Raw genomic sequence first — 14,546 nt, forward strand, 5'->3', positions numbered from 1 at the left:
TTCACGTTTTTTTTTGGAATGTATTAAAAAAAGCGGTTGATACTCAATGTACCCACTAGACGTCGCCCCCCCTCCACTTTTTGCCACAGTGGCCTTACACATACATACATACACACACGCAATGAGCAATTCGTTGGGGGAACAGGTGAAGAAGCTGATAGCACACTCGGAGGCGAAGGACTGGGAGCAGTGCTCGCAGCTGGCGTCCGCGGTGGAGATAGAGCTGCTGAAGACGGGGATCCTCTTCCCCGACAAGCAGCGCGCTCTCGCTGAACAGCAGTACATGGTGGATTTGAACACCACGAAGAAGATACTGGAGATTGGCGCCTTAGCGGCGATTAACGTATCTGAATTCCAGAAATTCAAGGACTACTACAAGAAGTTGAGCCTTTGGTACTTCAACGACACGGTGGACACCTGGGCTAAATCGGACAAGCGTGCTAAGATCGTGTGTTTGTACCTGCTGATCCTTTTGTCTGAGGGGGAAGTCACTACATTCCACTCTGAGCTCGAGTTTCTGGATAAGCACCTTGGTTCGCTCGAGGACGACGAGTTTCTGTCGTACCCGGTGAAGGTGGACAGATGGCTCATGGAGGGTGCGTATCAGAACGCGTGGGACCTGTTGGAGTCCGGGCTGCAGATCCCGGAGTTCGACCTGTTGTCTCAGAGCTTGATGGACGCCATCAGGGACGAGATCGCGAGAAACATCGAACTCACGTACGACCATTTGCCCTTATCCAGTCTGAAGGCGTTACTTTTCTTCGACAGCGAGAAGGTCGCGGAGAAGTACGCAGGGACTAGAGGGTGGACAGTACAGGACTCCGTGGTTCATTTCCCTAGCAGGCAGCAGGATGCTGAAGGCCCTGAAGATGCCGGCACGGGCACAGATAACGAGTACAAGTTGATACTACGGTCTTTGAACTACGCCAAGGAACTGGAAACCATTGTATAATGCTTGTTTGTGTTGTCAAAAAGAATGTCATATCATATAAAATACATACATTAAGCGTATATATATATATATCAAAGATTTCCATATATAAAAAAATCGTGTGTCCTGTGTTTCAAGCAGGTTTCGTTACAGCCCCGTTCGACTCTCTTGCAGCGCTTATTTCAAACCGACAGACTTACCGGCCTTCAATCTTTGTTCGGTCAAAGCGGCAATGACGGCGGCACCAGCACCTGATCCATCCTCTGAGTCGACGATGATGATTGGGAACTTGGCTGGATCCGTTTCAGTCCACCCGTAGATGTCCTTCAACCCCAAGTGGGCCTTCTCTTTGAAGTTTGGATACATCTTCCACACGGACCCGTCCGCGGCGATGTGGCCCGTCTCGTAACCTCTCTTTTGGCAGATGGCGGCGATACCACACACTGAAAGTCTAGCGGATCTGGCACCAATGGCTTCACTGATCCGTCTGATCAATTTCCTCTCCTGGACGGTGGTTTCGATACCCAGCTCCTTGGACAACAACTCTTGGGTGTTTTCCAAGTTTTCGAATGGGTCCTCCTCGATCTTGGATGGGAAGGAAGTGTCCATGATGTACTCCTCGTTCAACTTGGTGACATCTTGGTCCTTTAGAATCAAGCCACGGCCGTGCAAGTCAACCAGGGCCAAACGCAACAATTCACCCAAGTAGTAACCGGAACTCATCTTTTCGAAAGTCTGTTGCCCAGGTCTTGGAGATTGTTCATCGACGATGACATCGTACTTGTTTCTTGGCAGGGAGACGTGTTCGTTGTCGAAGGAACCGTACTCACAGTTGATGATCATGGGGGACTCAGGTGGGACATCGTCGGCCAATTTGCCTTCCAATTTCTCAATGTCCTTGACGACATCGAAGTAGGCACCGTTGACACCCGTACCGAAGATGACACCCATCTTAGTCTCCAAATCGGTGTACAAAGAGGCGACCAAAGTACCCGTAGTGTCGTTAATGACAGCGACAATGTCAATTGGCAAGTTCAACTTGTCCATTTGCTCCTTTAGCAAGGGCACAACATCGTGGCCCTCCACGTTAGGGATATCGAACCCCTTGGTCCATCTTTGCAGGACCCCGCTGTTGATCCTTGTTTGGGAGGCAGGGTACGAGAAAGTGAACCCCAATGGCAGATTCTCCTTACAACCGTCTGGGAAAGTCTCGACGATGAAGTCTTTCAAAGATTGAGCAATGAAGGAGAACAACTCGTCACGGTTTTGAGTCGTTCTGATGTGTTTGGGCAACTTGTACTTGGACTGGGTGGTGTCGAAGGTCCCGTTTCCTGACAGTTTAACGAGGACGACTCTCAAGTTGGTACCACCCAAGTCGATGGCCAAGTAGTCACCCTTCTCCTTCCCGGTAGGGTAGTCCATGACCCACCCTGGGATCATGGGGATGTTCCCACCTTTCTTGGTCAACCCTTTGTTCAACTCAGAGATGAAGTGTTTCACGACACCTTGCAAAGTTGGCCCGTCGACGTTGAAACTTTGTTCAATCTCACCGAGCGCGGCGAGCAACTCCTTGGGGACGTCGACCATGGACCCCTTTCTCACAGGTGGCTTCTTTGGACCTAGATGAACCATTGTTAGGGTGTGTTTGGTGTGTGCGTGTGTGTTTGGGTAATTGGTATCGACTACGAGATGAAGTCTGACTGGGTACGTATGTGCAAGAAAGCAAGAACTGAGGAGGGAAGAGAGGGAAGAAACTGGGAAAGCAAGCACGACCAAGTGTTGCAACAACCCGCGTATTTATACCTCGGAAAGCAGACAACAAGGAGAGCGACCCAGCAGGAGAAAACTCGCTCAAGAAAAATAACGTAAGATGCGAGAGTTGCACCTCCCCCCCCTCCCCGCTTACGTAGCTATACTCCCTCGAGATCCAGCGTCTGCTAACGCTCGTCGCAGGAATGAGATCCTACAATCACAGCGCCTGTTCCTGCCTCGAGGCAACGGGACAACGAGGGACACGCCGACCCTCGAGAAACGGACAAATGCGAAAAAAACATCCGACCCCCCTGTCCCGCACGCCGCCCGCGCCGCGGAACAACCCGCTCCGGCGCGGGCGGAGAAACAGGAACACGCCCCGCCACCGGGACATTTGCGGGGGGGGGACAATAGAGGGCACCAGGACATTTCCTCTGCCCCCAGTGACATGACACCACAATGTCAGAAACAGTGGAAGCTGGGGGGGGGGGAGTGGCAACATTCGCGGGGTGGAGCGGAGTGCAGGGTGTGTGTTCGGTGGGGCGGGGGGGGGGGTTTGGTGCGGTTGTGCGGTTGTGGCAGTTATCGGACTCAGCTAGCAAGCTCGTGTGGCGTGTGCGGTCACGTGATGTGGCGGGATGGGCAGCACCCGTAGTGCATGGTCCCCAAAACATCACTTTGTACGGTCTACGGTGTATCCAGCCGCAGTTTTCCGGATTAGAAAAGGGCTTCCTCTTGAACAGTCGCAGAGTACCCGTACTTGGTCTGCATACCCCCCCCCCAGCATCCGTGACTATGGTGGATGCGTTGGCTAACGCTTACTCGCACATGTATGCCTCTCCGAGAGACTTGGCAAAGACTCCAAGCAACAGGAATAGGCGGGCGTCAAACGAGGACTGCGGTGTCGTGCCTCCTATTGAACTAGCTAGTTTCATATTCCCGGATAAAAAGGCGCTTCTGGAGATAGATATAGCGTCGTACTCGGATGTCAGTTACAAAGAGGTGCTGATAATCGGGTTCGAGATATACATTGTGGAACAGTGGGTCGCAGAGAGGAAACTGTCCTCCATTATCACCTCGTACACGGGGAACACACAGGATGCAGTCTCTGCAGTGGAGGTTGTGTTACCGGCGAAGTTTGAGTACTGGCCTGGGAAGTTCCAGCAGTACTACAACGAGTTGCTCGCTTTTGCACAACCGAAGTTGCCCAGGGAGGCCCTCGGGACAGTGTTCATTACTGACTTGTCCACGGTCCCGCTATCTTTAAACATCATACACATCGAGTGTGGGGATCTTCGGACTATATGGCATGATTTCAAGATAAATTTCAACTTGAAGATGATGCACTGTGCGGGGAGATCCTCCGCGTTGCTGGCACCACCGTCCAGTGCTGCAAAGGAGAAGTTCGCACAGTTGTACAAGATCCCGCTCGATTTCAAAGACGGGAAGAGGACTCACGTCGGAAACACTTTCTTCGGGGGGACTACCTCCCCGACACTCCTCAATTTGCAGAGGCAGAAACCAGCGACTAATGTGGCGGACGAGTACTCGCCAGTGAACGAGCTCGTAGAGATAGTACAGATATGCCTGCTCTACTTCAACAGGTTCCATTACAGAGTCGACGGTCTGCTGTGCCATTCGACCAAAGCACAGATTGACGACTGGTGGGACCACTACGGGAAACTGTACCTCGGTTGTGAGAAACCTAGGAACGAGGCCACATTGGGCCCGACCACCGTGGCGTCGCTCGTGAGTCTTGTCCTCTGTTGCTTCTACAAGCTTGCCCTAGAGAACTGCATTAATACAAAGGACCCGTTTGATGCAGTGGAATATTTTAACGGTGTTTACAATTTCCAAAAAAAATTGGGGATAATAAGACCCAATAAGAAAATATACTTGGATCATCTAACGTTGGAGAAACTGTTTGAAAGCACACAGAAATTTTCAAGTAACGATTTTTTGAAGCTTAGAAAGGCAGTGAAGAGTAAAATGCAAGACTTGGCGGGGAAACAGAACACAACACATCTCTCAGATGAGATATTAACAAGCGATCTGGATACTTTGATTAACCACGTAAGTGGTGGGTCACTAGGTTACTTGTGGAAGGGGGAGAATAACCCAAAGTTACTCTACCAGTTAGAACACAGACACAACAATTTTTGTAGGTTCTCCTTCAATAGGGGAGATCCGAAAATGGCCCTAGAGCAAAGAAAAGATGAAATCAAAAACTTCCAGAGGAAACCAAGGTTTTATACACCAGACTCAAGTAAGAAACAAAACACGGCCCAGTTCGTGGAGAGTAACTTCAATTCCCAAAATATGGCCACAGAAAATGGGAGGAGTTTTTCGAACTCAATATTGAGCATCTCGTCGATGTTCCCCAATTACGACAAACCAACTGCATCGTTGAACGTCGAATGCAACAAGATCTACCAAGGAGAGTTTCATAGGAGGAACTCGTTACCCTTTTGTCACGATGGAACACGGGACAGTGAGGAACTCACAGCGTGGGAGAGAGATCACGAGCAATCTATGTACCGATCGAACTCTGTCTCGAATATCATGGATGTCCTCTTCAAATGGGAACTGCCCTTTGATCCATCGATGGTGAAAGTGGCCAGAGATTTGAAAAAGTTGGATACGAATTTGAACAGACAGAAGAAACTTCAAGACACGGAAGTTGATGACCTCGAAGAAAATGAAGGCTCTGTAGCACCAGACACGGCCAAATACAAGGCACTGACCAAAAAATTGCAAGAGGACCATGAGCAGTACGCGAAGCACTCGGTGGCATTCGATGGGAGGGCACAATCGTTAAGAAACAAGCAACAAATACTAAGCAATGAGATGAAGGAGATCAACTCGTTGTCGTCAAAGTTGACCTACGATATTAGGATTCTTGAACTTAGAGTCAGAGACGTTGAAGAGAGCGTGCAACAGTTCAATTTGAAACTGAAAAATATGAAAAAGTCATTAATCCTCAGAGATGAGGACGTCTCTGAAGCGTTGAAGCATACTAGCAATGACCAAGAATTCGATGCTTACGTTCGGAGAGCCATACTTTCGGAAAGGACCTGTTACAAAGGTTTGTGTTTGAGTATGTTGCACAGGGATTCCATGAATGAAGTGAGGAATGACCTTATGTCATGGATCGGTTATTTTTTTTCCAGTTTCTCAACGTCCTCCAATGATACCCAAAAATCAATGTCAAAACCAATGATTGAACTGGACGGGAGTTGAGAGGAACTTATTTAATACGTGAAATAGTATATACTATTAACAGGACGGTTACTTTTTTTTCGTTTCAACATTATCCATAACGTGCATATAAGAAGATCGGGTCATCCTCACAGATTATTCGAGCACGTCGTAGTTTAGTTCTTACCGGCTTGTACAGAAGCTGAAGTTTTATTTAATTTTTCTTATTTTTTCTGCCATTATTAACGAAAACTGGAAAAGTTTAGAAAAAGTTAAATATGCAAATAATTACAATATTTCCGCTGGATTTACGCAGGCACCAAGTCTTCAATTTCAATAGCGGGCACGGTCAGTAGGTGTAGTATTCCTCGTTTTGAGATGTTTTTTGCGATGGCGCTCCAGTTTGGTTTTAAATACCTGTCTTGTCATTCTAGGATTGGTGCGTCTCGGTTCCGTCGTACTTGTATAAACAGTTGGTGCAGCCGATGAATCTAGAATTTCCAGAAAATAAAAAGCTTTGATAAAGCAAACGAAGGTACAAGAACTGATTGTTAAGTTTTTATTATCTTTTTTTTTGACGGACTCACTTAATTCAGCCATGAGTAGCTAAGCAAATCAGGCTATTCTCTGTTTTGTATCTTCCATAGTGACACATTCAATTCTGGAATTTTTTTACACAACCAGCATCTTATTGTTCCTTTGATTAATATAATTAGAGATTCACCCAAATAAACCGTTCAAGAATGTGGAAACGAAACATGTTATGCAGATGCAACGAAGCAGCAAAACCCTTACTTCTCTATTTTGACACGAGTTGGTTTAAGCCGCTGCATAGAAACTTCGAAAAGTTGTTCTGTTTTGAAAAAATGCAGCATAAAAGGAAAAAGCAAAAGAAAATAATCTCGAATCTTTTAGCTAGTTAGTGCATCACAACTAAGTGCCGCACTCCACAGATTTACAGGGTGGCCTTCACTTCTACCATTAAACCATAGTGAGTACCATGCCGAGTGTGAGGGTTGCTACTGCTCGCTTGGTGTCCAATTTAAAGAGACTGTTGAGGGGCAAGACTGTCACTGGACGTAGAGCATGGGTTCTGGTCCTGACGGGGATCATTGGCTTATGTTTCTTTGCGCTGTCGATAAAGACACATGCTGATTTGTTTTCCAACAATGACAATGCGCAAGTAGGGAGAGTAGTTGTTACGGAGAAGGAATTTTTGTCTAATCTGGATCTTACTGAAACTCTTTCCAAAATGAAAAAGAAGTGGCTCATGTCTCGTTTCAACAACGAGTTACTTACGAAACGATTTCGTAAGGAGAACGTCGTTGGGTATGTTTCAAACATAGACTTGTCCAAAACACAAGCCTATGCTCGGCTTAAACCGGATGACAGGAATTCGTGGATAGAAGATTCGCTCGGTTGCAAAGAAATGCAACAACCTCATGTCTTGGAATCGTACGTGTGGGACCAAAAGATTAAGATTGACATATATAATGTACGGAACATGTTGATCTCACAAAATCATCCGCTGCGGACCTACCTGATTAGCGAGGAGGAGAAGCACATGTCGACGAAAGATATATTGAGAGAAAACTGGTATGCGTTTGGTTCTTCAGCTGTTTGGTTGGAGAAGGAAAATTGTTACTTGGTGTACACAAGATTAATGTATTCGAAGGAACACAAAAGAAACATTCCGTTTATGTCTCTGATATACGGTCAAGCATACGATAGGGATTGGAATTTGCTTCCTGGGAAAATGATTCGGTATAATGATATTGCGATGCCTGATGTTGTGAAACAAGAGGTTGAAAAATTGAAGTATGAGAGAGAAAACACGAGCTGTGATCACGTCAAGCACGACGCAAAGCAGTTTGAGGAGTGTCTTACAATTTACAAGGACATGATGCAAGATATCGATGTCCGGTTAGCTGCTCTTCAAGACAGGTACTACATATCGTACCCAACCGTCATCGATATACCCATGGTCATTAATCACGTGTACAATGGTCCCGAGGACCCGAGGTCCATCTTGCACAAGAACCAAAGGGGTGAAGAGCCTCTGCTTCTGTTCAATATGGAGACTGAAGGTTACAGAAGAATCCATTCGTTCTACCCGCATAGAAAGATCAATTCCCTAGTGAGATTTGAATCTACAGACATGAGTTTGTCCAGGACTGAGAAGAACTGGGCACCATTTTTGACGGACCCAGCGTCAGAGAACGATCGATTCCCAGAGGAGTCTATCCATTTCGTTTACAACCTCATGCCACTGATTATATTCCGTTGTTCGTTGTTTGACGGGAAATGTCGTACTGTATTTAAGGACCACAATATCGAGGATGCGTCCGTCGGGCTAATAAGGGGTGGTACGCAATTTGTTAAACTTCCCTCGGTGATCCCAGAGGTGGAAGGCCGGGCCATGTGGGTAGCGTTCACCAAGTCGCACGTGAAGGAGTGTGGCTGCACTGGTGCATTCTACAGGCCGATGCTCACCGTCATGGTGGAAAAGGACGGCGCCTTCAACATAGAGACCATAACACCCGTTGTCGACTTCAAGATGGACGTGCTCAACTGGAGCCTCGACGGCACATCGTGCGTTGGTCTTAACAACGTTTTGAGTCCGAACAGTATCTCCTCCTGGGATGTTATTTCGCAGGACGCAGAGACGGGCCAGTACGAGGACTACATGACGGTTATAGTGAGTGAGTCCGACGTCAATTCCAAGCTGGTCGTAGTCAAGGGTGTTTTGAATTTCGTCATTGACATTTATCGCAAATTCCAAGTCCGTGACACCTACACAGCCGACGAAGAATCCGCACTTATCAACAAGAAGCAATTCAAGTGTACTGAGCAAGACCTGAGAGATTTCTGCGCTCTTTACAGTGACACGCACTGAGGCTGACCGATGACGATTTCTCGCCCAAGCAGATACTATTTTTATGTAAAGTAAAGCAAGGAAAAAAAAAAGAGAATGGATCTATAATAGTTATTCCAGTCCCTCAACTAGCCACACCCACCGACGCAAGCCAAGCCAAGCCAAGCCAAGCCTCTCATCGAGGGACCGTGCAAAACCACCAACCTAAAATAAAATAGGCAGGTGGTGGCGGCGCCTTCGCTTTCTTCGGCAACAACGAACACGAGCACGAACGCAAAAGAACGGCGAGGCCCCAGTTCCCGGTCGCGAATGTTCCGAAGAGGTATAAATAATCGAGACTTGAACGGCATTTCCTAAACAGGAACGTTCCCGCGCTGGGTGGCACGCGCTGTCCCAAAGCGGTAATTTTTTGGGTTTGCTCTGCTGCTGTTTGAGAGCCGCCGCAGAAACAGTCGCAGGGGCGGGGAGAACAATGAGAAGAAAATACTTTTCTTTTTCCTATTGTTCTGTTTTGAGGCCTCGAGAACGACTCCCTATTGTTTGCATTAATTCATCCGGCCACCACGCGCTCGAAGCTTGCGGGAAAATAGGAGGTACGCTGCAAGGACAGCAGCAGCAGCAGTTGTGCTGTGGCACTGCTGCTTATCTGCTGTTTTCTCATGTCTGTCTGTCACAAGAAGCGTGTCTGGCCCGTGGGCAGATACCGGCCTGCTGTGATCTCCACTCTTTGCCCTCTGCAAAGAGAGCTTTATCCGTCTGGGTGTGTTTTGTTTTGTTGCTGCTTGCTTTCCGGGATGCGTTCTAGATTTGCCTGAGGGGTCGACGCAAATTATATATTTGCGTCTTGTTCAGTTTCGATAAGTGGGAGTTTCTCGCTCCCAGCCAACATCATCTTGCTTTACTGTCATCGTCGTGGTTCTGCTTTCTTGGAAAGAGTGTGCTAACAACTAACTGTTCGAAGGGCAAAATATGGTGGTGATAGTCGGAGGCAGGAGAAATGCGCTGCGAGTGCTATTTTTCGTCTCGGCGGCCCTGGTGCTCGTGACGCTCGTGAGAGTTCACAGCGACGCCAGGAGCAGGAATAACAATAAAGTGAAACACAAGTTCAAACTCGCGCCCGTGGACCCGGCGTCACCGGATGCGACCTACAATTATGCGTCGCAGTCGAGCAAACCAGCGGCCATCTATAAAGCTGTTCCGAAACCAGAGACGAGAGCCGAGATAAAGGATAAATACAAGAGACCGCTGTTCCCGAACTCACCGTTCACATATGTGATGGACATCTACCACAAGGCTGCTGCAGAACTCAAAGACAAGAAGCAGGGGATTAGTCTCTTTAAGGGGAAGGCAAACGACAAGTCCAAGATTTTCAACTGGTGGGAGACCGGGGACTTGGACAGAGTGGAAAAGTGTAAAATCTTGTTGGACGCTCTGTACCATGAAGATCCGGAATGGAGCAACCAGGTCTTCCTTACAGGGTTCAAGAACGACGGGGATACCTTCAAATACAGCGCTCTCGGGACAGAGAGATTCAGAATCTACGACTACTGTTTCCTGTCCGGTGGGCTGGACATCGGCGACGTCCTTAAGGGATCCAAGAAGTATGACGCCCTCGATTTCCAACACAGAATGTTCCCCTACTTGAAGGTCCCAAAGCTGGGTGAAGTGCTGCTACCAAAGATTACAGATTTGTCCACAATGGCAGAATTATCGTTCATAACCAGCGATTTCGACTCTAAGAGACACAACGAGAATTTCTGGAAAAGCTGGAGGGAAATGTCAGATGGGAAAGGTATTATCACCACTTTCAATCCTAAGGCGCACGGCGACTACTTCCTCAGACAATTGAAGATCCTACAGTACCAAAAGAACACGCTGCCCATCCAGATCCTGGTCAGGGACGGTGACTTCTCAGACAGTTTTGTGAGGAAACTCGCCGACGCGGCAAGAAGAACCAACCAGAAAATATACTTGGTGAACTACACTGCAATTCTCGACAAATCAAACATGGGTGAATTCAAAAGTTACATCAACAAACTGGCAGCAAACTTGTTTAACACATTCGAGGAGTTCATCCTTCTCGACGCAGATGCAGTTCCTTACTTCCCGCTCGAATCGTACTTGGAGCTCCCAGACTACCAGAAAACAGGGATGTACATGTTTAGAGACAGAATACTCGACCACAGAATCGACGACGCGTGCACCACCACTCTGGAGCACCTGGAACCATCAATGGAGGAGGCCGTGCTTTTGGGCACTTCGATCATGTACACGGTATCTTCCAACGTGGTGCCCACAACCCCCGAGGAGAAAGTATACGTCGGAATGGTTAGAGAGCATATCAGAGAGAATGTGGAGACTGGGTTGGTCGTTGTGGATAAAAAAAATAAACTACCAGGTTTGCTCATGGCCCTTGCCCTAAATTTGAGTAAGAAATTAAACGCTTGCATGTACGGTGAAAAGGAATTCTACTGGCTTGGACCTTACTTTAGTGGCATGTCGTACTCTATAGAGGCAAAGGGCGCCGCTTTAACTGGGTTCCCAGAAAAGATGTACGACGGCTTTCAGTACGTGAACACGAAGCTGTGCGATTTCCACATTGCACACGTCCGTGGGAAGGAATTGTCCTGGATAAACGGTGGGCTGAGAGAATTCAAACCTGGCAGCGGTGGGCAGGATGAAGGTTACGAAAACAAGCCTTGGAGAATGAACGGGCTTTTGATCCCAGACGAAAAATTGAACGAATGGGTCCAAACAAAGGCAGGCTTTGGTCTCACTTACTGTGCAACCGCTATTGAGGTGGGTTCTGATCAGAGTCCCTCAGGTGAAGTCATATGGTTTGACGAGAAAACCTATAATAAGATTAACGATATATCTAAACTGTGGAATGAGGATGGTGACCTCACTTTTGAAGATAAATAAGCTCTGTCAAAACTTTGTTTCCTTTCAAGTGACAGAGCAATATAGTAACAAAACTTAATTTATTAATAATCCAATAGAATATTCCTGATGGTTCGGTGTCGTTGTGTGTATTTTTTGGCTCTTATGGCAGATGTTTGAATGGATAGAAGTTTTCAAACTTGTTGCCGTGCGTTTCACCTTTAAATAGCAACCCTCGGCACTTTAAAGAGCATATAGTTATCTGGGCTTAATTGTACAATATTTACCTTAACAGTTTGACGAGGTCTCCGTGGAAGCACCAAAATTTTCTAGTCTTTTATTGCAGCCTAATGTCTTGGAAACACCACAAACGCTATTTTTATCGGGAATTAGTGAGTTCCAATGGTCCCAAATTTTTTTTTGGCTTATGTATTCATTCTGTCATTAAAAAAAAGGTACCGCCATAAATAGATGCCACTGTTTGAAACGTCACGCTAAGCGAATTGTCGTTCAAAATACTTTTATTTAAGCGTATACCCATGTGCAGTTACGTAGTTTGTAGCAAATGAAGCTACTAATCACTGCATTACTTCCGATGCTGATTGAAGAGCCGTTTCCCTTGTACTTTTATGTTATCAGGAATCTCAAAATGGCAACAACACTTCATGAGAAGTGTTACACACATCTACGTTCTAGAAGAGTCCTCCCCGTTGGGATTTTGGAATACCCAGAAGTAAGGGTAAAAACAGTACTGCCACGGAGTATAACTTTTGTCACCACACCTTTTAGTTTTGATCCACTATAAGGTGTTATTTTATTTTTGAACCTCAATTTATCATTCTTCACTTCTTGTTCTGCCTCTTGATCAAAGATAGCGAAGTCCGCATCATACCCTACTCTGATAAACCCCTTCCGATCATGCAGTCCAACTTGTCTCGCTGTATTCTCGCAACACCACTTTACAATCTCTGGCAAAGTAATTCCTTGATCCAAGCCAAGGGTAAACATTATTGGAAGATTGAATCCGACCGAGGCGATCCCACCCCATGCGCTTAAAAAGTCACCCCGTTCCATGTTTTTCAAATTGGGTGTACATGGAGAGTGATCACTTACTACCGAAGAAATTATGCCGTCTTTAAGAGCTTCTATGAGAGCCATCCTGTTGGAATCAGATCTGATTGGGGGGCAACATTTGAACTGAGTCCCCTTCCGCGGAATCTGTTCAGCAGAAAGGGTTAAGTAATGAAAGCAGGTTTCTGCTGTCAAGGATAAACCTTTCGACTGAGCACATTTTATTATAGGTAGTGCGTCTTTGGTAGCCAGATGGACAATATGGGTTTTCAACGGCGATTGCTTGCTGGTAATGTTTTCCTCTACACATTTTACCACAAGGGCAATGGCATTTGTCTCAAAGCTATCGGGCCGAGATTTGAGGAAAGTGTCGTAATCACAATGATCAGAGTGTTTCGTGCGCTTCTTTCCGTCATCGAGCTCAGCGTGAAACAACATCATCGTATTTTCATCTCTTAGTATTTTCATCGCTTTAGAAATATAATTTTCCTCAATCATTGGGAATTCTTCCACACCAGAAGGTGCTAGAAACCCTTTAAACCCTCGCACACCACACTTAACCAAGGGTATTAAATCATTTAGGTTGCTCGGTACCAACCCTCCCCAAAACGCAACATCGCACCATAATTGGTCCCTCGCTGCTCTCAGTTTCAGCATAAAGTTGTGCACAGTTGTGGTTGGGGGTATCGCATTTAGCGGCATGTCTACAACCGTTGTGACACCACCACAAATTGCAGCTTGGGTACCTGTTGCAAACCCTTCCCATTCCGTTCTTCCTGGTTCATTCAGATGTACATGTGAATCTACCAATCCTGGTAAGATTGTCTTCGGCGATACAATCTCGTAATCGATCACATCAAATTGAGCTAAAACTGGATCGTTGATATCTCCGACAACATGGCCCCTTATAATTTCAACGATTTTGCTCGATTCTGTGGAAAATATGATCGTGGCTGATTCAAGTTGCCTTTCAATTACAACATTGTTTGACGCGATTGCTTTGCATGGCATATCGAAATTGGTTAGTTTTTTGTTCTGGTCACAAGCTCACTTTGAGCTATTAATTGCAGAACTGCTTGAACTAACTAACCAAAGCATTTCGTTATATAAAAAGATGAACTATACATCTCCCCTTGTTTGGATGATCCGAGTGGTGGAGTGGAGGGAAAGGACGTGGGGTGGAAGCAGTAAGATTCCAGCGCACAAAGCCAAACTTGAAAAACCTCAACCAGTATACAGATCGACCAATAAGAAAAGTTAGATAAGAAGATAAAGATTTGATGTTACCGTTTTGGTTCAATCTTTCTCTGATCTATCTGAGCCCTAAATCCATCTCGAGTGCTTTCAAGAACATGCCTAACTAATTGCCTCATTACACGTGTTTTTGCATCCCCACTTAACGGAAACACTGGGTTCGTACCCCAATTCGGAGGTAATTGATACCTCCTACGGAAACATAATGTGTTCCACGAGAATGAGAAGGGGAACAAAATGTGTTTTAAGGTGCTTGTCCCTCTGAGATACGATGTCAACGGAAAAATTTGTTATCTTTTTTTTTCTCTTTGGGAGAATATTTTCTTATCAAAATATGCGGTTTGAATTTGGATCTTATCAGCAATAAAGAACAATTGTCCGCATACAGTGCCTTGTCTACGGTTCTGCGCTTCTTCTTTGATTATTTTTGGAGCCAATAACATTCCAGTTTTGTTAGAGGAGAACGCAAATTGTGAAAATGACAGGCCTCCCCTTCTCGAACCCTATGTGCATCCTGACACCATTTTCTCCATTCCCTTCAATCGACTAGATGTGGTATGGTTGGAGTGGCATATTATGCGTTAT

General features: G+C 46.2%; 6 protein-coding genes across 6 annotated transcripts; 4 read left to right on the forward strand and 2 right to left on the reverse strand.

Annotated features, from left to right (window-relative positions):
* Window positions 1–121: 121 nt before the first annotated feature.
* On the forward strand, window positions 122–952 carry RPN12 (proteasome regulatory particle lid subunit RPN12; the record flags this gene model as incomplete). Its single annotated transcript, XM_022607731.1, has 1 exon — window positions 122–952. The coding sequence occupies one exon, from the start codon at window positions 122–124 to the stop codon at window positions 950–952; it is 831 nt and encodes a 276-aa protein (XP_022464297.1).
* Window positions 953–1,108: 156 nt separating this feature from the next.
* KNAG0D03030 (uncharacterized protein) lies at window positions 1,109–2,563 on the reverse strand (the record flags this gene model as incomplete). The annotated part of the gene is made up of 1 exon (XM_022607732.1): window positions 1,109–2,563. The coding sequence occupies one exon, from the start codon at window positions 2,561–2,563 to the stop codon at window positions 1,109–1,111; it is 1,455 nt and encodes a 484-aa protein (XP_022464298.1).
* A 579-nt stretch (window positions 2,564–3,142) lies between these two features.
* Window positions 3,143–5,923, forward strand: KNAG0D03050 (uncharacterized protein; the record flags this gene model as incomplete). The annotated part of the gene is made up of 1 exon (XM_022607733.1): window positions 3,143–5,923. The coding sequence occupies one exon, from the start codon at window positions 3,143–3,145 to the stop codon at window positions 5,921–5,923; it is 2,781 nt and encodes a 926-aa protein (XP_022464299.1).
* A 958-nt stretch (window positions 5,924–6,881) lies between these two features.
* On the forward strand, window positions 6,882–8,777 carry KNAG0D03060 (uncharacterized protein; the record flags this gene model as incomplete). Its single annotated transcript, XM_022607734.1, has 1 exon — window positions 6,882–8,777. The coding sequence occupies one exon, from the start codon at window positions 6,882–6,884 to the stop codon at window positions 8,775–8,777; it is 1,896 nt and encodes a 631-aa protein (XP_022464300.1).
* Window positions 8,778–9,725: 948 nt separating this feature from the next.
* Window positions 9,726–11,678, forward strand: KNAG0D03070 (alpha-mannosyltransferase; the record flags this gene model as incomplete). The annotated part of the gene is made up of 1 exon (XM_022607735.1): window positions 9,726–11,678. The coding sequence occupies one exon, from the start codon at window positions 9,726–9,728 to the stop codon at window positions 11,676–11,678; it is 1,953 nt and encodes a 650-aa protein (XP_022464301.1).
* Window positions 11,679–12,311: 633 nt separating this feature from the next.
* On the reverse strand, window positions 12,312–13,718 carry DAL1 (allantoinase; the record flags this gene model as incomplete). Its single annotated transcript, XM_022607736.1, has 1 exon — window positions 12,312–13,718. One exon carries the CDS (start codon window positions 13,716–13,718, stop codon window positions 12,312–12,314), a length of 1,407 nt encoding a protein of 468 aa, XP_022464302.1.
* Window positions 13,719–14,546: the final 828 nt, after the last annotated feature.

This window comes from Huiozyma naganishii, chromosome 4 (genome assembly GCF_000348985.1).
Source record: "Huiozyma naganishii CBS 8797 chromosome 4, complete genome".
NCBI classification, from domain to species: Eukaryota; Fungi; Ascomycota; class Saccharomycetes; order Saccharomycetales; family Saccharomycetaceae; genus Huiozyma; species Huiozyma naganishii.